Source organism: Athene noctua, chromosome 5, assembly GCF_965140245.1.
Source record: "Athene noctua chromosome 5, bAthNoc1.hap1.1, whole genome shotgun sequence".
NCBI classification, from domain to species: Eukaryota; Metazoa; Chordata; class Aves; order Strigiformes; family Strigidae; genus Athene; species Athene noctua.
Window position 1 is genome coordinate 59259543 of NC_134041.1, and position 27867 is coordinate 59287409.

Genomic DNA, 27867 nt, shown 5'->3' on the forward strand with positions numbered 1-27867 from the left:
ATTCTTTCACTGGGGCCTGATGTAGAATGATATAAATAACCTTTACAAAGTCCAGCATAATGGAATGGTAAAATCAGTTGACATTCTTTTAATTAGCACTGCCTCAAGATTTACCTACACAGAACAAGAATAGCCAAATTCATCCCTGGAATAAATTCACTGAAGTCACTGATGTCAGAGGAAGCACACTGGGAACGGACTTGATATAATAGCTCTGTTATTCACATTAAACATACAGCAGCTTCTTGCCTGTAGCACATACATGCTTTGAGGTAAATGAGAAAACATTTTATTAAAGAAAATGCTATTGTGTGATATATACACCCTTTCTTTGCCCCAGAAACAGCATGTTAGCCAAATGCAACTGGGTGTACACTGAAAGGGATCAAATATCTCTTCACCAGATTTAACAGATTAGTGGGTGGAAAGTACTCATGCAAACTGGTGGATGCAAAACTCCTGCTCGCTACAAAATCTCTCAACTAACAATTCAACAAACCAGCAGTAGCAGTAGTCTTACTGGAAGCTCATCCAGCAAAGCAAATAAGTGCTTGCTTATCCATAAGAACACGAGTAGCTCCAAATTTAGAACTACATTAAAGTTTAATGCCAAGTTTAACTTTCCTGAATTTCAATATTTTTGACAAAACATGGGTGAAACTGCTTCATTAATATATGTAGTTTAATCTTTCCCCCATGATAAATGAACAGAACAAAATAGGTCACATTTGCCCTGCTGTAACCCTTCCTGGATGATCTTTCTAATCTGTAGTCTTCTTAGTTCTCATAATACAGAGGCAGTTTTCCTTTCTCACTTAGAACAACAAAACGAGCCTTTTCAGATAAAATGATATACAGAGAAGAAGGACCACACTTAGATGATACAAATGCCCCCAAGTTCTTAGAGCTAAAGTTTACTAGGGGCTATGAGTTCTTCAGCCCACTGAATCATTTTGGCTCAAAAGGGATTGACATGGAAGGCAGGGTATCTAAATGCAGCCTATAAAACTCTAATCATTTGTATCCAAGTTTATTTTATGATTGCTCTATGTTCACACACACACTTACTTTATTCCCTCTTTTGCTTTTTCAACCCTGTAGGCAGGCAATAATGAATATTCAGTGCCATGGTTTGTTCTTAACCTTAAAAGTAACCAGACAGAAGTAGCAGAACCTCAGCCACATCAGGGATACTGCCAAAACTACACCATGCAGAAAAGAAGCCATCTGAATCAAATGGTTCTGACAATGCTGAGGTATAACTTGCGTTTTACAGATAATGGGCACAAGAATTACGCTCCCTTTTTGTGGAGACTTGGTTTCAGTAATCAACAGAGGTTCTAGCTGACTGAAGGGATGCTGCTTGGAGAGTTTCAGGCTTTCCTGACAAGGGACCTCAGCATGAAGATGCTGTCTAGTTACTGCTTCTTGGAGCATAAACCCCCTGGTGCATGATGCTCTCCACATTGTTAATGCACAAAGCAATGTGAAAGTTGGATGCAGGAATAAAGCCGAGCCATTTTTGTAATTACTATATCCTTGTGTCTTTGCTTCTTTTGGAGAAATGTCAATCACCCAGCAAGCTTTTAGTCTTCAAGGTCCTCTTAAGCAGAACAGAAAGTATAAATGAGGACTGGCCAAGCAGATCCTGGCACCATAGAATGAGATCCAGCTACACTTTAACAGAAACAAAGCAGTCTTGTTTTGCTGGGTATTCTGGGTTTTAGATTCCTAAGGGATTTATGGACATGTTTTAAGGATGAACTGCTTGATTCATTTAGAGTTTTATTCAGAGAGAAGAAATTAAAAATGACCTTTGTTTATTGGGGGGAGAAGAGAATAATACTATGTCCATATTACTCTGCTAACGAAAGACATCAATGTAATGAATCATGTAAAGGACTAGAAGGAAAGAAAATAGTACAATATTGCAGCATTTTCTATCTTTAGTTTGCCTTGACTTGAAAGGGTTTTTGCTTATGTTGCAGAGACTGCATTAATATTTTTTTCCAGGCTAGCAATTCCCCACACACATACTCCACTACACCATCACATTTTCACTGCAGAGCACACCAGCTTCTGTCCCACCTCCCCCAAGATCTCATTTTTTTGATTTTTCTAAACTGTGATTATTCTTCACTGTTAATTCATTAAAATGAATTAATAAATTAATTCATAATAAATTATTCACATAGAGAATAATAAAATTGATTCATTAAAATAAATTAATACCTGGGGTTTTTTTCACTTAAATAAATATAGTACCTCTAGCAATATATATATATAAATAATCTTCAAATTCAGGCTATGCTTATAGATGTGAGGTGAGCTTGTGGGCATGCTGCAGTTTATGGGCCAAAAGGTAACTTTACATTTTTTTCTTATCCCCCACAGTATTTTGCAGACACAGGAGCTTTCCTGATGGCATGCACAGAGAGAGCGGGAGGATTTGCAGGTAGCCTGAGCTCAGGCTAACCCTATTACACTGCAGACATCCTACATCTAGTGCAGGGTGAGTCAGGCAGCACAGGAGGTTTTTCGCCCACTCCCTGACTCAGTCTCCAAACACACAATATAGGCATAGCCTGCATGTCTCTAGAAATCAAGAGTGTCCCTGTTTTAATGTCCTTAACAACATTACAAAACCTATGTTGTTGTCTTGGTTTTGCATACCCACAGCAAAACAATCATCTCAAGGAGCTGCCAGACGGCTCTGAGTGCCAAACTGATATAAATACCCTGGAGGGATGCAAATCCAGCCCTGTTATACAGAACTGTGTAACGCTATTGTGTGCTTCATGAAAATATCCACTAAGTGTCCTTTTAACACATAAAACGAGAGCCAGTCTAAGACTGAGCAGTCAAACTTAGTAGCTGGCCAGTGAAATTGTAACCAGTATAAACTACAGGCTCAGTAAGCAAGTAGCACCTAAGTTTTCCCTCTCATTTGCTAAATTACAGATAATCACTGGACTGTGACAGGGGACTGAGGGAAGAAAAGAACAACATGTAGAGGAGCAGGTGAGGAAGGACTCTAAGTGGCAGTAATAGAATTCAAATGCGGCAGAAAGGCGGTGAAAGATAATGATTGGGAGATCTGGAAAGAGGAAATGAAAGGAGACTAAGCAAGGGGAAGAGGCATGAGAAAAAAGTAAGGGAGGAAGTGAGAGAAAAGAAAGAGAAGTGTAAGGAATAGAAAATTTGAGGAAAAGGGTATATTTCTTCTTCCCATCTTCTGTCTCCCCCCCACATGCCTTTAGTGCACCCCTCCCTGCTACTTGCTAATGCTGTGACTGAAGAAGGCTTCTGCCTAACACAAGATGCTGAGCTCCCCCTCTCCTGCAGCAGAACAAAAAAGGCTGACTGCAACATTTATAACATCTCATCATAGACTTGCCTACAGTGTTTAACCACCCCCTCCTCTGGCAAATCTTATCCATGAGGGTGTACAGTTTGCAGGAACATGTTGCAGGAGCAGCCCAGAAGTCTTATGCAGGGAAGTCACTTTTACAACCAGGTACTGGTATAAAGCACTTGCAGATCACACATATCTTATAGAAAAGAAGCACAGCTACAGCGCCTCCCTTTCCATGGTAAATACTTATTTTAAATGTTCCACAGAATATAAAGAAGGAAAATTAATTTCTTGGCAAGTTTCCCACGTTTTCAGGAAAAGTAGCAAGCAGTTGAGCTTTTGTTCTAGCTTTTACTGTGGATGAACTCTTCTACCCACTGATGAAAATGTTTGCATATTTCCACACATGTTCTTATACTTGTAGATGCAACTTATTTTCATACAGAGTTGAATGGGTGGTTGCAACAAAATTAAGACTGGATAGGACAGGTGACCAGAAACTGGTCAAGGGGGAAGAACACACCAGTGAAAGCATATTTATAAAGATTTAGCTCTCTGAATACACAGTGCCCAAAATATCTTTACGATCTTTTCAGGGAGATGACCCATTTACTGAAACCTAATAGGACATTTAATTATTATCCTTCAGACACCCCATGAAGAAAAGTTATTTAAATATACAATGCAACCATATTTACTTTTTTTTTCAGTATCAAATAGCTGTAGCCAGCAACATGAGCTTTTTACAGAACTACAGGCAAAACATTAAGAATAGTATTTATTTTAGCCAAAATAAAGGTCCAAACAGCTGTCTTCTGAAATTAATCAAGAACTACTTTATGGCTATTTCACCTTAAAAATGAGCCTCAATGACCTGACCAACCATTCTGAATACAGTAATTGGTGAGGACAAGAAAAATGTTGTTACTATATTCTTATATTAACAAAAAATTCCTCATTTTACGCTACCTTTCTTTTCAGATATTTGCAGCACGTGACTGGATTGATACTATTCTTCTAATAAATAATGTGTCTGTATCTTTATCATTCTGGTCAGTGCCTTATGAATATTACCAGGAGACAGAGAAACTATGCAAATTCAAAACACAGATTATTAAAAAGGCCAATCTAATGACTCACATTTTCATTACTCAAAGAAAATAGTATTTGAAACACTCTTAAATGTGATACTGGCAAAAATGAGTTACATTACCCTGCATTTACAGCAGAATAGTATTTTTAAAACATGCCAGTCAACTTTCTGAAGTTTAATTGGTGGCTGAAGTGAGCAGAACAGGAGGTTCCATAGAGGTGTGAGCTATTCCAGGACAACATCATTCATGAAAGTTTTTGACAGTGTATTGACTTTCCTTAGAAGTTTTGTTTATGTTCATAATAAAAAAGAACTCTAATGGCTTCTTTTTGTTCTTTCCTTTTTTGCTCTTTTCAGTGAGCGTTGACAGGCATGCCTGAGAGACTCCAGCCGGTTTCAAAGCTGGATATGGACTGGGATACAAGTAGAGGCAGCAGAATAATGACAATGAAAGTGAACCATTCAGTATTCTGATGAAGCTGAAAAATCAGGACTATTTACATAAGTCAGAACTTACTTGCACTTCCTGACATTTCTGGTCCCTTTCTCCCTCAACTGAAAGTTTATGTTATATAACAGATAGATTAACTAATAAAAAAAGAAAAAAAAAAAAAAAAACAACCAAAGCATCCTGGCATGTCAGTTAGTGATATCTGCAGTTTGGTCAAATTGCTTCTCTGGTCTTAACGCCGTTTTAAAAATAGATTCTATGACATGTGCATCCACGACAAAGCTTTTAAAGAGGATCCAAAACTGGATGTTTAAATACTTGTCTGCACAGGCCCAGTTGATATTTTACACAGAGTATGTGCAGATTCAAATCTTGCATTTCTGAGTAAGCAGCATTTGTAAACCAAGGTACTTTCAGAAATCCTTTAGAACTTGTCCCCTTTTACTTAACTAGCATTATAAAGAAGCTTTAATAGGCATGCAAATAATAGTTTCTAAATTATTGTTTCACAGTAGGCAGAACATATTCTCAAATTATTCTCCCATTTAGATACTCTTTCTGATTTCAAAATGAAATAGAAGGTATCAGAGCTAGAATTATAGGCCTATTGACTACTGCTTTTAATTATTTTAAACATATCCAGAATTACTACGTAGACTGACATGTATCAGTGCCAACATATTCAAAAGCAGGGGGATCTTCTCCCCTTTGCTTCCTCCCCTGCCCAAGTCCCTGTTTTCCTGCAGGACAAGGGGAACAAATCACACCAATTCCCTCTAAGTGCACAAGTCATAGAGACAAAATGGTTTTTGCCTTATTGTGGATATGTTGGAATAGCTCTGCTGCTGATTCCTCCTCTCCATGACAGTAGAGAGGGAAGGTATTAAATACACCAGCAGTTTAGACAGCCCAGGAGGTATTAGCACCTACGTGAGATGACTCCTAGCAACACACCAAGCTTGCTTTACCTCCAGGCATAGGACTTAAGTGCTGCACTCACTGACTCTCCCCCAGACCCTGCAGTCATTTGCCCACCCTTTCCCTTTTACCAGGGCTGCCCCGCACAGCCAGGTCTCGCTGAGCCTTAGAAGAGTGCAAACTTTTCCAATTTTGGCGTTTTAAAGCAAAAGAAGCCACAGGAAAAACACGTGCAAAAATTCGTTTTCAATCCATTGCTGGTTGCAACTTGGGGCAACGGGAGCAGAGATTGTACCAAGCTTTCCTCTGCAGCGTTGCAATGGAGAAAGCACAACACCAGACTTGTGAAGGCAAATTAAACAAAATGTCATTAAAAACTTTGCTGCCGAGACAACATTAGATCAAAGCTGACCAAAGGAAAACACAGTCATGAGAGAAGTAATGGCATTAATTTAAGTAATTTCTGAACACTACAGCCTGAATAATAGGAAGAACTCTCCCTATAAAATTGTCTCTCCCATTTTACTGGCACTGTAACACACTGGACATTTGGCAGAAAACACTGTAAAGATACTGGAACTCTACTAATTAGTAAGTCCTGTATATAGGGAAGACAATGTATATAAGCAAAAGCACTAATGACACAACATGGAAATGGAAAACGTGGTTCTGAAACTACCCGTATCCAGCTTTCACAAACTGCTGTAGCATCAGCTATGCAGGTGCTGAATGGAACTCACTGGATTAAAATGAAAACCCTGCTCTGATTTTAATCTGCTCTAATATGGGTCAACAGGAAAGTGGCTCCAGGTTTCCCCTGAGCCACGGAGGGTAGGGCACTGCTCATCTCCTCACCTGTGAACAACATTCAGGCACATCTGAGGTGCTATGGCTAAATGTTTAAGATTAGCGGTGGAGATCTCATAAACAAACTGAAAAGCAAATATTTTACCAGGCATACATAAGTACTTATTAAGATTTATATCTTATCTTCAGTGCCTTTGACATTTTACAATAGTGTTTATTTCCTTACTTGTTAATTCACAGAACTGGATAGTCTACAAGGAATTTACGCATTAGAAATTAGCAAGCTTGTTGGGCATAACTTCATAAATATGACATTAGCACAACAACGTTCTAATATAAACATACACAATGCTAAGTAGGAATAAAGCATCTCCTAAGGGCAGAGGAACAACCTGCAGGGAACCCGCTGAAGTCGAAAGAACCCAGTTAGTCCTGCGAAGCAGCTCCCTGCCGTGCCTCTCGGGGCTGAACACACAGAGGAAAGCAATTGGGAATTAGGTAACTGAATCAGTGACCCTCCAGTTATATCAGCCCAGCATTCTTGTCAGGGGAGAGGAAATAAAACAATTCCAAGGTTAAAACAGCTCCCAAAACAGCTCTACAAAGATCTAGTCTACAAATATGAGCTCCTTTTTTTCCAGTGAAGAAAAAACCCATGAGTAGTCTGTGTACTGTGACCATTTATAAGTGCAACATGTGGCTTGTATTCACAGTTATTAGTGCTCACACGTAAGATTACAATGACAATAAATCCCATTATAATGAATAATTCTATTTACACCTGGTCACTAATGGGACATAAAAATCGTTCTGAGACATCATTTCGTAGAGACACCTAATGAAAATGTTTCCAACAAAAACCTGTAAAAATAAACAGGGGGTTTAAAGATTCATCTGTAGTGAGAGGGAGTAGCTGTAAACAGTTTTGGAGAAGGCACACACTGTAACCAGATTCAGACTTTTGTTATTCTGTTAAGGATGTCGGGGATGTTGCTTTTTTGCCCTGACTCATCCTTTTCCCTAGTGGATATTCTGACCCTTAGTCCTGGCAAATCCAGCAGTACCAAAAAGTTCTCTCTGGTACCTCATTAATCACTCCCCTGCCATGTGCTATCTTACCTGCAGATGTAATTCTTCTTGCAGGATTCTTGTAAATTCAGGCAGTTTGGTTTCTCCCTGTCCTCATATGAACACACAGGAACAATAGTCTGCCGTCTCCTTTCTGTACAGGCTACGTCTCGACAGGAGCAGAAGAGCATCCCATAGCTGTGCTTTGGGGGAACTTTGTCAAAAAATAGCCGGAGGGCCTTATGACACTTCCGCTTGTTACAGATTTCATTAGACGTGCTGCTGGTGCAGGGGGTTATGTAAGCAGATCTGAACCTCTTGCAGGTATCATTTAGGTTACAAGCTTTTGCTGCATCCAAGCAATTGTTCCCCTTTGAAAGTACTGGCTCCACTAGAAAAAACAACACAACAGCAGTAAGAAATGCGTCACATTTATATTGTGTTTTGATGTTTGTGTTTACTTCACTGTTAATGAGATCCTGGTTATATATATGTTACATACAAAACTTTCAGTGCCAGAAACTGTGACCAGTCCTTATGTTTCTTAGGGTGATGGTTTAACGAGTGAACAAGAGCACAGGCATGCGTTAAGATCAGAATGCTGGCAAATAAATGACGATTACAGCGGGCAGGCTGTACTTCATCTTCTGTGTAGCAGACATGCAGGATGAATATTGGGTAAGTCTTGGCCTCACTGAAAAGCTATTAAAATTGCTGGTAAATTGGAAGGGATACGCTTGGCCCATCGCACAAGAACACTGTGCGAACATGTTTACAAAAACTCTAGTTTTGTAAAGCTCTGACATTTTACATTTTTTCCTTGAACAATATAAATGACATTCAGTGTCTACTTCGAGTAACAACATTTAAATGTAATTTGTGTACTCTGCAGAATATAAAAGCCACATGCCTGTTACTACAGTTTTTAAGGTATGAAAATAGCCCACCCAGACAGAAAGGAAGGCAGGTGCAGCCCCACTCTAAGGCCACCCACAAGGCCTGTAAGCTCTGTGCTTAAAGACACTTGCAAGATCTATAGATGCCACCTGAATCCTAGAAGTTTTATGAAGTTTATAAGCTTTGAAGAAGCTGACATAGAATTTAACAAGTGACTGTGAAAAACATTTTAAAACAAGGAGTATGTCTCTCGCAGGCACACTCTACAAGAAGTTACAGAAAAAATCAAACTTAGATAAAAGGTAAGACTATAGTTACACATTTAATTTTGCAATACATTATCCAGATATTAAAACCCAATATATGTTTTGCTTGAAAATGAAGGCCACTGGCATTAGAATGCAAAATTCAATTAAGAATAATCATAATGCTGCTTTGGATATTAAGAATGCCAACACCACAGAAAATACATTAATTTTTCATCGCTACAGAATTTCCAAGCTTAACAAAACATATTGCAAGTATCTAAAACTCTGCAGCGACCTCTTAGGGGAGCTGGCCAAAGATAAAACATCTCAAACAATCTAAGGCTCTAGGTTCCTCTTTAACAAAAGCTTTTCTTCTAAATCTTCTACCTTTTCCCAAAAACTCAGTCCAAGACCCTTCTATACTTCAGTGAAACTCTTCTCCATTGTGCTAACCCTTTGCCTCCCATTGTGGCCTGAGATGATCAGGATGTCAGCCTTTCATCTTTTTTCCATGGCAGGAAAAGATGATGTAGGCTGCCTGAGGTGCTGCACTGAGGTACTGCAATTTCCTGAACTGACTCGCTCAAGATGGGCCTTGGCACTAGCACACCCTTCACATTATACAAATATATCGCCTGCTACTATTCCATGTATCTTACCTATCCAGAAAAAACGCAATGCATAAGTAGCATTAGATTGGTTCGTCACTCCAGCAATATGCTGTTACTGTGTTCAGCGGGTTTGTACAGTTAACCTTTGTACATTTAACATTCACACTCCCAAGTCCTACTCAATCTGTTTCTTGCACAATAAACTGCAACTTTTTGTTTATCTTCATAAATTACAAAATTATAAACATGCAACATTTGACTATAAATTAACAGCGCCAAGTATTTCTTATAATAGCAGCCTACCACAGCTTAAGCAACACCAGATGCAGAAAAGACGAGATAACCAAAATATAACGCTCTCATGAAATTTGTAACATTTTATAAAAAATGTTGTACTACATTAACATATAACTATAATCTTAACTATGAATTTTCAAAGTTTTTTTGATACAGTATATAGAATTATATGTTTGGTACAAATATAATTACTATGTAATCTGCAGGGCATATAATTATGCAATATATGAATAGTACATGCTAATTAGTATGTGATTGCAGAGTAATTACATGGTTATTTGTGTCTGGGAGTCAACTGCTGAATTCCACTCTTTAAAACAATATTCTGTGGAAGAGCTCCGAATGGAGCATTGCAGTATGAACAGACATCAGCTTACTGAGTGATATATCACTGCCAGCCCCAGAGCTGGACACAGCACTCCAGGCGGGGTCTCACGAGAGCGGAGTAGAGGGAGAGAATCACTTCCCTCGACCTGCTGGTCACGCTTCTCTTGATGCAATCCGGGACACATCAGTTGGCTTTCTGGGCTGTGAGCGCACATTGACAGCTCACAGGCATTTTTCCACCCTCTAATAAATACCCCAGGTCTTTCTCCTCAGGGCTGTTGTCAATCCATTCTCCACCCAGCCTGGATTTGTGCTTGGGATTGCCCCGACCCGTGTGCAGGACCTTGAGCTTGGCTTTGTTGAACTCCACGAGGTTTGCATGTCCCACCTCTCCAGGCTGTCCAGGTCCCTCTGGATGGCACATCCCTTCCCTCCAGCGTGTCACCGCACCACACAGCTCGGTGTTGTCAGCAAACTTGCTGAGGGTGCACTGTCCCACTGTCCATGTTGCTGAGATGTTAAACAGTGTCAGTCTCAATACCGACCCCTGAGGAATGGCACTCGTCACTGCTCTCCACTTGGACATCGAGCCATTGACCACAACTCTTTGAGTGCCAATTCCTTAACCACTGAGTGGCCCATCCATCAAATCCATGTCTATCTAATTTAGAGGCAAGGATATCATGTGGGACAGTGTCAGATGCTTTGTACATGTCAACTCTGAACACAGATCCATTTTGTTTGTTTGTTTTGTTTTTTAAACAAGCCCTGGCTGTAACATGCCACTTGCCTTTCTCTTTTGATACAGATGTCTCTAGCAATTGTTTCTGGCATATTTATCATCATATTATACAATTTATTTTTACTTTTAAAAACCAAGACTAATATACAACACATAAGTGGTATGTATCAACTGCATCTGAATTAAACAAGACTGTCTAAACCAACTCTTCTCATTAATGCCAACTTCTTCCTATCTTTTAAATCATGTTTAGTGCAAAATTTACAATCCAGAACACACTTTATGCTTTATTTTTATTGCATAAGTACAGTATAACTATTCCTAAATCCTGTAGTAACTACAAACAGTTAACAATACTGAGAGTGTTTCTGAGGATTACTTATGCAGCAGTAATACATAAGGTCAAAATTTCACCCAGCTTCTGTTCTGCAAAGCTTAAATTATTAAGACAGGCAGGAGTTTGGCTCTTACTAGGTACTGACTATGTTAAGAGCAAATGGATCTAATCTAGAGCTGCTTTTCCTGCCAGCATCCTTTGGGAAAGGCTTGTGTAAGGAGATCCTTTCTCAGTTCTCTCTTGGGGCACTTGGATATGGACTGAGGGTGGTCAGAGCAGCAGCCTGAGACAAATAATGATTCCTTCCCCCACCATTTCCCCACCCAGAGCTTCCTCTCTCCCAAGTCCACTGTGCCTTGGTCCCATTCTGGAAATCTCTGCCAAACCATGCAGCTCTCCACTCCTGCCAAATCACTGCAGACTCCAAGGCAAGTTACTATCAGGCAGGTGATAAGTGATGCCTCATGCCTGTGTGCGAGGCACTGGCTTGCACCGGTGGCAAGGGGCCCAACAGAGCAGATCTGCAAACACCGGGATGCTGCCTCCCATCAAAAGTCAGCAGCAGCTGTGAGCTGCTTCCCTGCTATGGGCACTACCCTGATGCAGTGCAGGCAGAGTCATGGTAGAACACAGCCAGAGCCAGCAGCTGCTGCTTTGGTGGGAAAGCAGCAGCTCCCAACATCCACAGGGCTAGGATGCCTAAAAACATCCTCCTACCAGGCAGTTTGCTGTACACCATGTGCAAAAGCTCTGGGACAGCAATAATTGGCTTACTGATACTAACTTACCTCTACATGGATCACCAGCTCACAGCTCTTCTAGTGTAGCGTGTAACACTTGCATCCAAGGTGAGATGTTTGTTCTGATAAATTTTACTGATAAAAAGCAGGCCTTGTGTTATAGTGTAACGTGTAACCACTTTGATATTTGTTATCTCCTGAATGCCCCCCCTTCCCCCTCACCCAACACTGTTACAGCTGCAACAGTTCTGGACTCAAGCTCCTGTACGACAGCAGAAGGAAGGCAGACAAACGCTCCAGTCTTTTATCCAGAGATGTTTCTAAAGTTTTAATGCGGCTTCCTGTGCCCTGTGTGATCTTCCTTATGTTTCAGCATCAGTGTCTTCACCTCAAACTTTCATCTTCCTGGCATTTCCATTTCTATTTCATTTCTGCACCTACTAAGCCTTTAGCTGTCTCCTCAACTCCTGTTAACCCCATGGTGCACAAGAAGGGATTCTCAGCGGATATTGGGGGCTTCTTATTTGTGCTCCCGCTAGATGGAAGGAGTGAAAAAACTATTACTTGTTCTATAAGATTCTTATTAAACAGCAAAATGGACACTTAGTTTTCAATTTTCTTACAGCACATAAAAAGCAATTTACTGAGGTTGCCATTAAAATTACCATTACTATTTGCAAGTAATTAGCATTAGTAGGTTTTCTAAGGGTTTTAGTGAAGGGAATGCTGTAAAGAGAGCTGTAAATGTTAATGTGATGGAAGGCAAAATTACAAAGTGATAGAGGTGACCACATGGGCATGGGCCTACTCCAACACAGGTGCAGAATATGGCATATAGGAACCAAAAACTGACCAGAATAAAGAGGAGAACCATGATCCCACTTCAACAAAAGTGCTGCTACGGGGTTCAACAAAGTACTTCTGCTTTGTAAGAATAAATTAAAAAATAAGGAAAGCATGGGAAATATTGTCATCTGCATCTTAATGGATACAAATAAACTACCATTTTCCTGGACAAATTATTTCTAAACCCAAATGGCAGAGAAAAAACGAGTCATCCCCAAGAAATCATGAGACTGATAAACATACATGTTATTCTGAGCTTCTACTTGTCTTCTACTCAGCATTTAAAGAACAATGAGGGCTACTTCAAACCTTTTCCACAATCATAACAAGCAGATGCTTCACTTTTTAAATTAAAGCTAATACATTGTCAGCTATAACCAGGGCTTTCAGAGTACTACTAAATACGACAAGATGCATGTTGAAATTACAATTGATGGCAGCAGTAGGTACACCAGGTGACAAAGATGAGACTGACTCCTGTGTGCAAAAGGGCACACCCAGGGCCAGAGCAACAAAAGGACCTAAACAAACAAAACTGCATAAATTGAGACTTTAGGTTCCTGAGATGAAAGCTGGAACATTTTACATTTCTGGTCACTGATGTAAGTCTTTGATAACACAAATTCCATGGGTCCCTAAAATGATTTTCTGAATACACCCATAAATCTACTTGAGGAGTTAAAGACCATCTCCTGTCCAAGCCCTATCTAGATCATTTTACATTGTTTAGTATGAACCAACAGATACGATTTGGAAGTGTTCGTCACTCAGCTACCATGTTATGCACAACTGCTATGCCCAAAGTATTTTTCAAAATACTCTGGCCTTTGTTTTTATGAGACTCCACTGGTGAATTGTCAGTTGGGATCAAGAGGACTTTGGTTCAATGCCTTCCTGACTTGGGACTCAGAACCACTGTTCTCATTTCCCAGAAGGGTTCTCAAACCATCTCACTGTAGAGTTCTCAAGAAGATGCACGGGAAATAGTGTGTATTGCAAAACACAACAGAGAGCAGGATGCTTCAGCCCAAGGATGAGAGCTCTCCCTGGGAGGCAGATTGCTGGGTTCTGGCCTGCACCCAGGAAAGAGAGATATTTCTCTTACAAGAGCAATGACTGGAAACGAGGATTCCCTTTCTGAAGATGACTCTGTTAATTGTAAGTCTGCAGAGGCGTGATCTTATTTGTGCTCTCTTCTTCTAATCCCTTCCAAAAACACATAAACCTTTCTATACCACAGCTTCTACCCTTCCTTCCAGACCAACCTACTGCCTAATCACAGGGTACCCTCCCAGGCTTTGTGAAAACCCATAGAGAAGAGCACAGAGCAAAGGCATCCCACCTCCTCAAAGACTATTCTGATCACTAACTTAATGACTAAAACACCATGACATTTTCTGCTAGATGCCCAATCAAAGAAGAGTGGCTCTCCACTCCCAGGAGCATACGCTGATTGCTGCCTGGACAGATAGATGCACCTGCCCAATGCTGTGAATCTGGCTGCTCAGGTCCAAAGTCCTCCAACAAATCTGTTTCTGTATTAATTATTGTCCATTTAGATACTTATTGTGCAGGGGTTTTGTCGGGTTTTTCCAGTTAGTTGGTCAGTTTTGTTTTTTTCCCCTCTGATCCTTCCAGTCTTTTCTAGGGAGGAATGGGGAAAGGCTGAGCAGAAAACTCAGAGGTGTCTGAGCCCTGCAGGTTGGCTGAGGGACATCTGCTCAACCTATAGGTTATGTAAGAGGAAAGATATCCTACAGTGAATTGGTTTAAATTTTAGTTCCACAAGAGCTGGGAGGGAGAGGAAACCCAGCTCCCCAGCACTAACAACACTGTGGTCTGCTCCTGAAATTCCTTGTCTTCACTTACACAAATATCCTGATCACCTTTCATTTCTGCTACAAATCTAATAAAAGTTTATGCCAGAGTCCCTAATTTTCCGCGTGGCACTGAGGACAGCAGCTTTGCATTATACTGATGCCAGCATAGTTAAATCTATTTTATTCACTAGAATTCTGAATTTTCAATAATCAAAGTTCAAGAATTTGGTTCTTTAATGATACTTTTGCTTCTTCAGTCCAAGGTATCTCACACAGAGGCAAAAACATATGAATAAAATCAGAGGCTGCTAAACAAAGAAACTGCCAATTGTTGCAAACAGATCCAGACACTGTTTTTCACACTACTGCACCAATTATTTCAGTTCTACCCTAAAGAGTTTTAGGGTGTAAAGGTCATTTTAACATATCTACACTGTACTAGCATTAGGGATGGATTATGCATGACTGGGACCATATAGAGAGTATATTTTCTTCTGAGGGAGTGATCTCAGTCATTCCATATACAATTCATGCTCTGTACTCAGAGGCTGGTTTTGTGATGTGGAAGGCTATCGCCACGGTTTCAGCTGAGTACTTCTAATTAATTTCCCTTTAAAATATTCAAAGTGAAAATGTGTTACTGCATATGCTCTCATGTTATACAGTTCAGTATTTTATTATTAGCTAAATACTAAGTCAACAGAATTGAGAAAGAACTAGCACACACAGAAATACAGAATAAACCTGTGAAAATATTCAAACCTACATGGTTGCCATGAGAAGTGATTTACTGCATGCAAGTTCTCAAGACACAGTAAGTGACTGTTTACCAAAGTCATGCCAATTTACAGGGCAACTTTCAGCATTTCTTTTTATTACTGCAGAATTGAATTCACAACTTGTTTCCTCTTTTCCTCAGACTTGATTAATTACCGTGTTAACATAACTACTGTTCTCCTGCTTATAATGGGCTCCCTCTAAAGTGCTGCCCCAGCAAAATAAACCAGGAGAAAGCTTCTAGCTCTTTGTTCTAGCATTGCAATCCTCTCTAATCTCACTATTTTTAAAATTTATGTTCCATTCCAATAAAGCTTGTGTGAATATTATAGCAAATCAGATAATACCAGGTTATGACCCTTGTAATTGATACTTCAAGGTTCTTTTTGCCTTTTTCCAGTTGACGTGGTAAAAATTACATTTAGATGTGCTTGTTGACACTTGAGAATTCACTTTGTTGGTCATATACACTGTTTCAGAGAGATCACATTACATAATGATGTATTTCTAGTGCTCTATTTCTTCTATACCTACAACCCCATTAAGCTGTAAGCAAACCTCCCATGGGGCTGTAAGACTACAAGTATCAAGGGGATAATGCTCCCATACTGTTCAGAGGGAGTATAGCTGCAGAAAGTATTCCGTGAGAACACAACGTTAAACATTAGCTGCTATTTTAAAACATAATCAAATTTAAAAAAGAAAAAAGCAGCTTAAAATAAAAAGTTAAATTTTTATTTGTAGAAAAATACGCTTTTTAATGAACACAGACCATGTACGCAGGCACTAGAAATCAGTTATCTGTAGCAACGGTTTCTGTATCACATGACTACTAGAATAAATGATTAATTGGACTGTCTCAGTAAATGCGATCATTACACTTTTAATTAACCTTTTCAACCTCTTGCACCTTTTAGTTTTCTTATACATTAGATTTTTTCAGTTTTCCAGATATTATGCTTGACTAAGCTTAAAACAATGCAGAGTTCTGTTAGAAAGATAAGAAAAACAATTGAAACAGCTCTTACTGCTCCTAATAAGAAAAAAACCACTGATACGGTCATCATAAGGGTAGTTATAAATCAGGTGGTGGACAGACATTCTGAACTCTGTGGCTACATTCCCACCTAATTTTTGTTTTGGCAGCACACTGTTATTTAATGGCTCTGGCTACCAGGAAACTAGCTTTTGAAAATTCTTTCTCAACCTAGTTATAATTACTCCATATAAATCATACAATGATCAATTATAATAATCTTAGCTTCATCCATTATTTAAACTTAGCATTTGAATCTACACAGCAGGAGTGCAGGAAATTCCAAAGTCCTTCTCTGCTCGCTAACAACTGCTTTACTCCTGAAGTCATGCCAGTTACAGAAAAGAAGGGGCCAGATATGCTCTTAGCTATGACATCAAAACCTGAAATAACCACGGACTTCAGATGAGCAAAGGTTTTTGGCTCTCAATATAGTATATTTTCTAACCAAACTAGCTTCCTGTTGTTGAAACTAAATTCAACATCTGATTTTGCTTTCTTTACGCTTGTGCACCAAAGTCAGAGTTCTACAATTACATATGCTGACAGCACAGTCTATCCTTATTTTTAAATGGCCTAGATCTTTCTCACATGTATGCATACAGACACATTTGTATACACAAGTGTATATGTACGTAGAATGTTTCAATACTATTTAGCTTTATGTCTCATTTCACAAGATAGCTACTTTATATTTATTAATAAGCATGAGAAACAATCCAAATGTTTTTGTCCAGTTTAAGGCTGATTCTAAGATATCTGAGCTCAGTATGACATGAACAATAAGTGTGATGGAAGAAGGAAAGACATTTGAAAGAAATGACCTTTCACAATGGCTCAAGCAAGACATTCAAACATTTTTCAGAAAAACTTTAGAACTATAACTGAATTTTCAATTAGTAACAAGGATTTTTAGAGCATTTTAGTAAACTAACTATATTTTTGACTACGCAAAATATTAAGCTTATGATTACTTTCGCGTACCTTGTCCTATTTCAGTCTCAGCCCTGGTAAAGGCTACAAAATGTAAACACAGGATCTGTTTTGGGGTTTAATATTTTGAAAATTTCCAACACATTAGTGTTTCAACAACATGCCAAGAATTGCTTTGTCAATAAAGCTGCATTTTTCTGTTTTACTTTTTTCATTTCATTAAACAATGAAGCTGTTAAAATGTGGGAAGTGAACATGTAAAAGTGTTAGGATATATTAAAAAAATAAAGTGGTGTTTTTGCACATACAAAACCATATCTCTTCTAAACATCAAAAGAAAGAGTAATAAGTGAACTAAAGGGAAAGAGGTCAAAGTGGAAATGTGACTACTGTCTGACACAACAGGAAAAGGGCTAAGAAAACCCTCAACTTAGACTATAAATGTACATACAAATGGGAACAACTCCTACACCACGAACAAAAATATAAATCCCTATGTCCAAATTTGGGCATCACATGAAATTTGTCCATGGCAAAGCACAAGTAGACGTCTCCACAAATGGTGCATAAGTTAACTGGTAGAATTTTCAAATTTTTTTTTGTTTTTAAAATAAGAGGTGAGTACAGCAAACTCTTTCCATGAGATATAAAAACTCTTCCTCAAAAGTCTAACTAGGAACTCCATTTAGCTCATCAGATGAATAAATGCATAGTGGAAGAACCAAGGAACTTATCTGTGCTCCTCAGCTGGACATCCTTTGGTCTGCCCAAAGCCCTAAAAACCTTGAAACATTTAATATTCAAGCAGAGAAAGGAAATGTCAAGGAAGGAGAACTTATCAGAAGGAAGGAAGTTCTAGAAAGACAATAACTCATGCATAATAAAGCTGGCATTCATATTTGATCTTCGAACTACAAGGTTGGAAGGGATTTAAAAAATTAACCCACCATCCTGCCCCACAGCAAGACCAGCTATAGTCAGAACAAACCCCAACTGTTGCTTAGACATACCCAAGTCCATAGGACCATAGGGTGTGCATGCAAAACTGCTGAGGGACTTGGCCAACATCACTGTGAAGCTGATCTCCCTTTTCATAAATTTTGTCGATCAAGGGAACCTCCTGATGTCTGGAGTACAGCAAATGTCACAAATACCTTCAAGAAGGGCAAACAGAAAGATACAGGGAGTAACAGGTGGGCCAGCCTAACCTCATTGCAGGGATGATTACTGAGCAAGCCCTCCTCAAAGCCATATCCATACACATAAATGACGAGGTGATGAAAAACAGTCATCATGGATTTAACAAGGTCAAATCAGCTCTGACTGCCTTCTACATTGAGATGACTGGTTCAGTGGACAGAGGGAGAGCAGTGTCAATTTACACTGACTTTAGCAAGCCTTTTGATACAGTCTCCTATTTAAATCCTTGCAGCCAAATTGGAAAAACAGAGTTTGGATAGGAGGACTACAGGGTGGAAACTGTCCCTGCTTTGAGTGGGACCTCAATGACCACAAAGATCTCTTCCTACCTTAATTATCTGCTTAATCTATGCTCTAACCTATTTTTCAGTAACTCCACAGCCTCTCCAAATATCTATCCAGTTCCCTATGCATTCCATTAATTTTTTTTTTTTGTGGTATCTAATCTATCACTTTCTGCAACATAATTCCCATTTCCTACCCAACTTTACTCCTTTCCTCTTAGTAATGGCTTTTAAACTTCTTGAAGACTGTCATTCTCCCATCACTCCACTCTTCTTTTTAGCCAGTCCTCCCCAATCTACTAATTCATAACTTGTCATGTTTTCTAGATATCTAAACTCATGCTATTTTATTCTCAGATTTGAAAAAAAATGGAGGTTACCAAAAAGTCCATTGACCAAGAGTTACTGTATGAGTTGTATGCAGGAGATCGCTACAGACAGACAAAACCTGTTAATTTAAGAGTTGCTGAAGCATAGCTTACTCCAGCCTCAAGCAATACCACTGTATGTAGGGATGGTTTACACACATTGACTGTCTACTGCAGGAGTATATATTAGCTTATCTATGACAGCAGCTTGCTCCTGATGGCTATAACCTGAAAAAAGAGTCAAAGTATATAAAACCTTAGTAGAAAAATTATCCTGCTTATTCTGTGGTATTACTCTTTTGGAAGGAAAATCAAGAGAGGACAGAGGGCTGGAAAAGTGATTGTGAATCAAGTCTGACAACAGTAGCTGATGGGGTAAATCAGGAAACATTTGAAAGCAGTGAGGAAAGATCCTCTCTCCAGCATAACAAGAGGAAAGCTCTACCTTCTCTAAAGCTCCCCTGCAACTCCTATCAGGTAGACACATACGTCTCTGTGGTGATGACAAAAGTACATTAGCAGAAGTAAAAGAAGAGACTAAAATCATAGGGAAAGCAGCAGTAACAGAAATGGGGCAGATGCTCAATTAGTGACAGCAGCAGTAGGGGTGGGGTGAAGGTTGCCATCATAGCAGCAGAGAGAGCAATAGAGTCAGAGAACAGCAAAAGTCACAGCAGAAACACCACCCCCCCCCCCCCCACACACACACACACTCCCACACACCCCCTTTCCCTGCTGCCAGTGAAAACCATTCGGGGCAGTTATCTGGCCTATCTGCCAAACAATATGACCCTCATTCCATTAATCCACCATCCAGCTGCTCTTCTATTCTTTATCAGTTGGTCCCAATGCAATCCTGCTGAATATAAATAGATTCACCATAATGTGAAGAGGGTAACAGTAGTAACTCTTGTCTATTCATGGATTTGCTGTGGATCAGCTTCAGGACGCTTATATGAGCTGCAGTCACTGTTGCTGCTGACTTCATCTTAAGTCTCATTACTGAGGCTTCAAAAGCCAATGATCAAGGAGGTTTGTGCATTGAGGCAGGTGAACTTGATGGAACAAGGGAAATAAGATACTTTGGAAATAAGTAACTTAAATAGTACTGACTTAGAGATTTAATAATGATGATGATGGTCGCTATCCTACTGTGTGTCCAGAAGGTAAAGCAGTACAAAATGAAGGTAAGGCAGCTGTGCATGATATATGTCACTTATCTACAGGCAACTGGGGGTTTATTAACTTGAGATCATTATATTATTTAATAAATTAGACTGCACTAATAATCAGACCACTGTCTACTCTAAACTACCTTTTACTTCCACTTATGCCATGTACAACACGTGGCAATAGACAGACAGCTGCTTTCTCTTTTGTCTTCAGTTTTCTGATCCCTCTCCATGACCTAGTCTGGTTTACCTTTACTTATTTCTTGTAAATGTCCAACTTATCTTTTTTTCCAAAGTTAAAAATGTAGTTCTTCCTGAAAAAAGGCAAACAGGAAATCAAATTATTTTGACTTCATTGTTAACTACATAGCATTCGTGACTTTTGAGGTGCTGCTCCCATGCCTCAGCTGTCTGTTATTTAGTGTCCAGCCTGAAGCCCACTGAACACAGTATTTTGACTTCCATTTGCTTCAATAAACTCTGGATCAAGGTTCAATAAACTCTGGATCCAGGTTTTACGACCTAATTCAGTCTGTGCTTTAAACCCATTTAAATCAACTAAGCATTTGATTAAGTGCTATCATGAACTGGGCATCAGCTTACACTCTTCTTGGCTCCATTTTTAATTCTAAAACACATATGGAATGCATTGGCTTTTATTTAGTGTATGTGTTTACAAATATGTGAATGCACATGTACACAGGAATAAAGTAAAAGCAGCTGAAAGAGAAAACCAGTGTTACAATAAAATTAATTATTACAATGTTTAAACACTAAAGTAAAATGAATGTCCTCCTAATTTGTGAAGAGTGATCCACACTAAGTAAAATGACAACACTATTTACATTTAAATGTATTCTATTTTATTCAGTCACTTCACACACACATACTGAACTGCAGCCAGTTCTGGAGTGTACAGTTATACCTATCCAGCACCAGTAACACATCCAAGAGGCACTGGAGGGACACGGATAAGACATGAACTAAAAATGTATAACACTCCTGTAATCAAAACTATAATACTTACCCAAATCACTATTACTGTTTTTTTTTTTTAATGTCAACAGTCCAAATCAGGTAAAAAATGTTAACTGCTGCCAGGAATTCAAACCATGAGACTGACATCCCAACTCACATCCTGCTGGGACACTTATACAATATACTAAATGGATGGTTTTGAAATACTAATTCACTGGTATTAACAATATTAATCACATTCCCTTCAGTGCAGGTAATTCCTGCACCCAGTACCGTGTCGCAGAGACAGCAGTTGTACAGTGCACAATAGTTGTGCAGTGTTAGGAGTCATTCCTCTGGCACACAACACAGCCCACCGATCACTGTATGAAGTGGTAACATGGAGACTACAGCTCCCTGAACCTCCTTGCATATACACAGGTCTAGTTTATGACAGTTGCTCTGACTTTCTGTGTCACTGAATCCATGGACGCAGAATGGATGTACAGCCTTTGTATTGCTAATTTCTGTCTGCAAATGTTGATGCTTAATCAAACTGAGCAGAAAACTTTGGCGAATTTCAGTTTCCCATTTTCCTCTGCTCTCTTTTTCTTGAAGAATGGATTCAATAGCACTGTTAGGAAAACCCTAACAGAAGAAGGTTAAAGTACTTAGAACCAGAGTCCCTCACAAACAGGCTGATGAGGAGTCTCTTCTTAGTCCTGTTGATGATAAGTGATTAACATCCCCCTATGTATACTTGCTATTTGTATTTACATGCTTCTTCATCCCCATCAAAACCAGTTTGCTTATATAACTATTGATCAGTGTCAATAGCAGTATTTTTATTTTTTAATATACTTACAAAGGAATATGTTTAGTTAAAAAGTAGTACTCAGATTACAGCCTGTGACCTAAACTAAACCTACATCTTGAAGCTAGTGATGTTCTAAAATTATTGTGATATATGAGAAAGATGTCAAATAATAAATACTCCAAACAAGTACAACACATAGAAGCACTGAGAACGGTATCTTGATATTCACTACATGCACATGTATTTCTCAATCAACAACTCTTGCTTTCCAAGGCCCTCGTACAACAGTGAAACTTTCACACATCCGATACAACAGTATAGTTTCCTCTGTAATTCAAGAGTATGAGAAAGAAAGATTAAGAACACTATTGAAATCAACACTAAAACTTAAAAAATAATGAATCATGATTAGCTGTTAAAGCTAGAATTATGTAGAAAGGAGAGATATCCACAGTACAGTAGTGCTCCAGTAAATAAATAAAGCACAAAAGTCCCACATATTTGACATTTGAAGAACAAAACTATCCATCAATGTCTTGGCATGGATCGATCAAACAGAATGCTACTACCGAAAACCTAATAGTATGATGGTAATAATGTAGCCATAAAGCCTCTACTCTATAATTGACTGCTTCCACTTCAAGCTAACATGTCTAGAAGAGTGACTAATGTTCACCTAAAGATTTCACTTGCATTGAATGACAATCAGCTACACCTCACGCTGTTCTCCCTAGATTGCTTATGCTGGGTAATTGTTGAGGGACACGAGCCAGAGGGGAAATAGTCTACTTAAATAGAGAAATTTATATGAAGAATGCTATGATAATCTGAAAGAAAAATATACAGTTTCTCATCTGATTGTAAAACACAATGCAATACTTCAGTAGACACATTCCTTCCCCAAAGCAGGAGCATCAGTAGTGACTTCATAAATAGGTCAGAGTAGGTTTCATATTTCAAACAGGTACCTGAACTTTCAAGCAAGGCATAAAAAATACACTGTAGGCTTCACAAAATTACAGTCTATATTCTTTGAATAAACAACATATTTCTGAGAATAGATTCTATGCTTTGGTCAGATTTTCCTTTGGTGGAGGGGAAAACAATGCAATTTTACTGAGAGTCAATAGAGTTAATTAGGGTTATAAAACCTAAGAGAACTATACACTTCAATTACATGATTTGTCTTTATAACTGACTTTTGTGATCTTATAGAGTGGACTATCTTAAAAATAGTACGAGATAACACACAGTTTATTTAGCTTTAATTCAGGAGACTAAGATAAACCTAAGCATATTTTTGTACTTTTCTGAATGAAAAAAACCTGAAACACTGAAGAATCGCTTTGGGTTTTTTTAATTTTTGGAGGCCAGAATGAGAAATTTAAAATTACTTTGTAGGTTTCACTGCAGATAAAAATATATTTATAATTAAAATGTTTGGATCTCTCTAATGGACCATGAGTTTGAGTCAAATTGCTCTGTCGGCTTTGATATATACTTAAAGGTAATTGGCTAGTCTTAGTGATGTATTTTTAAAGAGCCACCTATTGATTAATAATGTTTCAGTATTAATATAACCTCTTTGTGTGGATCAAGAAACTTCAATAGCAGAAACCCATATTTATTCACAAATTAACTGGATATAGATCTGTTGCTTTAAGCCAAATGGGGTGCATTCACTCATTATTTTACAAAAGAAATGAAATAACTGTAACAGTGAAGATTAAAGCAAAACTTGGGTTTATATTTTAGCTGCATACAATGGATAAAGTTCATACTTTTATGCTCTTGCAGAATGCATAAAGAATGGTCACAAAAGCAAAACTCCCACCTGCAGGAATCCATGAAACAATAGTTTTGTACTTTGGGGCCTTTGCTCAAATGCAGGACAAAATGAAATGTATAGTACAAACAGAGGTGTTTCCTTCTCTTTTATTAAACCAGTTAAATATGGATTAAACCAGTAAATAATCTTGTAATCTGATCCATATAGCCAGAGCTCTTACAGTCACATGCATCTCACTGTCATCTAACAGGGTCCATAAGGACATCGAGGTTTGCTGATTTATAGAGATACTTTTGAAAATAATACCCTGGCCTGCATGCGGTGAGCCATCACACAAATATATAACTGAACATGAATAACCTGCTTGCAGATGAAAGTTATCTGCCTGAGACTACAGTGTGCATTCACACAATGTATGATGTATGTAAATGTGTGAGAAAAAACCTGTTAATTTCCATAGGAAACGGCAGAAAAACGAGTGTTGTATTGCAAACACTAATGAATAAATTCAGGAAAGGCTCATTGTCAAGTATTTTACCAAGCAGTTCAAAACATGTTTTGTGCTGTGAAATCTTAACATGATCAGAGAAATTCAAGGCTGGAAAGAACTGTAATGGCTATCTAGTTCATTCTCCTGGGGTAAATCAAACTGAGCCCATTCTTTGCAAAATATCTGCCTCTGTCTCCCAGTGGAGGGGATACTACAGCCTCCAGGGTATTACGTACAGCACTTAGTTATTCTTTACATTAGATTTCTTTTCCCTAATATCTAACCTAAACATCACATACTACAATTCAGTCCAACTGACAATTACCCTGTCACAAAGGATATTAGACTGCTTTGACATTTGTTCTTAATGAATCCACACTGACCCTCCTTATCACCTTACATCCCCTGGATGCTTTTACATCAATTTTTTTTAATACCCTATTCTATCATCCTTCCAAGCACTGAGTTTGGAACTGGATGATAATTCCCTGGGCCTTTTTTCTACGTTTATTTTATTGATAGGGTGTGCGTGTGTACATATATATATATATATATATATATTTTTTTTTTTTTTTTTTTAATAAGGTGGGTACTATGTTAGTCTTTCCCTACCCTCCTGGGTTCCCCTCTTTCTTCCATGAGTTCTCAAGGATAATTGCCAATGGTACAGCGACAGCTCCAGCTTCAGCTTTTTTAAGCACTCTAAAATGAATTTCATTAGGCTTTTGAAGTATTTTCAGGCCATCAGAAGGAAAAACCCTAAAATTTCTTGTGTGTTTTTCCTTTCTATTCAAGACACAATTTAACTTGAAAATAAAAAGGAAATATAAATCTTTAACATTTTTTTTTATTTGGTGCCACATCATGTGATAACATACCATATGTTACAGGTCAAACATCTGAAAACTGCCTCCCTAAATTGCTTGAGAAGTCACGCTGAATTCTTTTTAGACAGTCTTTTATGAGTAGAGGATACTAGTTCTCAAAGTCAAAATTCTGTCTTTTCATCTCCAATATATACAAATCAGAGGAAGTGAGGCCTAAGGTATTGGCAGTCTTCAGTTGGTTTTTCTCCTCTGGAGAATGAAAACAAACTTTCACCTCAACTGAGAAGTTAAACCAGATTTCTGGTGACTTTGTCTCACCACAGTGTCCCAGAGAAGTAGAAGTATTCTGATAAATCAGACTCTGAAACAGAGCAAAGTTGGTCAAAACTTTATTACTGTTGTTTAATTCATTAACAAACACATAAGTGGATAGCCTTTCTATTCAAACTAACTAAAGCCACCTATGGCAAAACTAGGATCTCTCAGTGTGCCCTCACATCTCCATTGCTTCAAAACCCCAAGCTATGAGCAAAGTGTCCTTATTCAAAAAAGACCACAAAGAGTCCAGATTAGGACAACGTATCCACCACCAGTTGCCCCATCACCTTCTTAAACTTGTATCTGACCACCAGAAGGAATAAAATAAGGGCATCCTGAATCTCAAATTCATGAAACAGCTTGCCTTCCTATTTTCCTAAGAAGGAAGCTGGAGTGTCTTAATCTCTCTATGGTCAATATATGGGCAAACTAACGTGAGCTGGTAGGACAACAGTGGCTAAAGGCTACTGCTAATAGGAATGTGATATGGCTGAAGAAACAGAGCAAATCCAGACGGAGTTTCAACAATGGGAAGCAAGACAGCACAAATAAGATCACTCACTGTCCACTGCAAAGATGGTACCTGAGTCGCGATGGCTGTTTATACAGCAAGTCAAGGACTTCCACAACGTGTAGTTTACATTCAGATCAGCAAGGGACTTTTTTACAGCACCTGTCCTCAACAAAACTAGATGATTTGTTGAGCCTTACAGATAATAGGGCCTCTTCTACCTGTTCAGGAAAGTAATGAGAACAACTGGACTAGAGGAGCTAATCAGCGCCCCAAAGCCCTAGCCCCAGCGAGCTGTCAGTCAGTCAGAGCCTGGGGAGCTCCAAACCCACTCTCTTAACATTTCCTCTTCATCGATAAAATCACACAAAGCTAGTGAAGGGACAGTGCCAGGAGCATCAGTTTCCATTTCCGAAGGGCTCCTGGAAGAAATGTCAGTCTGCTCAGCATTCAGTCCCTGAGTCTTGGGAAGCTGATGGGTTCAGGGAACACTGCGTCAAATGAAATGTCATCTATGGCCTTCAGATGAGGCCCATAGCCATTAAATGATCCCCAAAGTGCAAAACTATGGAAAGCCCTGTTATAAACAAAGGAGATCTAGCTCCTGGATGAAGCACTTTGTCCTTCCCTAACCAGTGGTTCTTTTCAAGGCAAATTAAAGTGTTGAGATAAGGCTACTACTGTGTTAGAATGGCTCTTAGAAGAGTTCCCTTCTCCACTGAGTTTGCAAAAGATTCATTAAGATCAATAACTAGGTATTCACTCCGCATTATGGTAGACCATGCCATCTCAATTCCACAGCTGGATCACTCAGGCTTCTGAAGCAACAGCATGAAGGAGAAAGTAAAGGGAGCACAGTTTATTATAATTAACAATTTACTGTGGATCTGCATGACTTAAAGCTGCAACTACTGCAGAAAGAACACAAGCATTAGCTGCTTCAACACACAACTTGCATAAATTTTCCCTATGTTATTTATTTCCTAAGAATTAAGGTCATTTTTGCCTTTCTGTAAAAAACAAGTCAGCTTATCTAGTTTGTCTTCATCTAAATATTTCTGTAAAACTCATTAATGATTGGACTGCTTCTGTAAAAGATCAATTTGTATGTAAAGCTTGCTGCAAAGTTGTGAAGAAGTAACATGGCACTACATCAAATGAAGTTTAACATTTTCCTTCTTTCTTTTAACCGGTCTCAGAGGTGCTTTACATTTTACTAAAATATTTTTATGCAGTGCAGAATCCTAAGTCACAATGACCCACCCAAATTCCCAACAAGTTAAGCAGATGCGTAAGAAGCAATTCAGAAAACAAGCAGTAACACTAAGAAAAAAGCCATTAAACATGCAGAGAAAGCTTTTACCAGGGCAAAGGGATAGGTCAAGTTGTGCAAAAAGGAAATATAAGGAGCAGTTTAATGGCTTTAAATGCATCAGTAATTTTACAGCATTTACTTTTTTTTTTTTTAAACTGAGAGGATGTACTCAGTACCTAAAAGCTACTATATTTAACTGGAAAAATGAGTGACCACTATTTACTACTACAAAATCCAGGCCCTAAATCCATGACAAGAAATTACTATTTACTTCAAATCAACCAGTTAAAAGGCTTTCATATATTTAAAATAACTATTTTTCTGAATTTTCATCCAAGATTCCTCATTGTCATCTTTGAGAAATTGCAGAAAATTAGTAAGGATCTCTATCCATGGTTGAAAATACTTTTTGTATAACAATGAAGTCATTACTCTTTATTTCTGTAAATTCCATGAGAGCAAGAAATAGAAGCACAATAAAAACCTTTTTCATAACAGTTGATTAGAAAATATGGC

The 27867-nt window shown here is 38.6% G+C and overlaps 1 protein-coding gene across 1 annotated transcript in view; it reads right to left on the bottom strand.

The window, feature by feature from the left end:
- GFRA1 (GDNF family receptor alpha 1) overlaps nt 1-27867 on the bottom strand; it is a 144858-nt gene that overhangs the window by 49084 nt on the left and 67907 nt on the right. The window contains exon 4 of the mRNA XM_074908459.1: nt 7744-8083. Within this exon, the coding sequence (XP_074764560.1) occupies nt 7744-8083 (340 nt within the window). The remainder of the gene's footprint in view (nt 1-7743; nt 8084-27867) is intronic.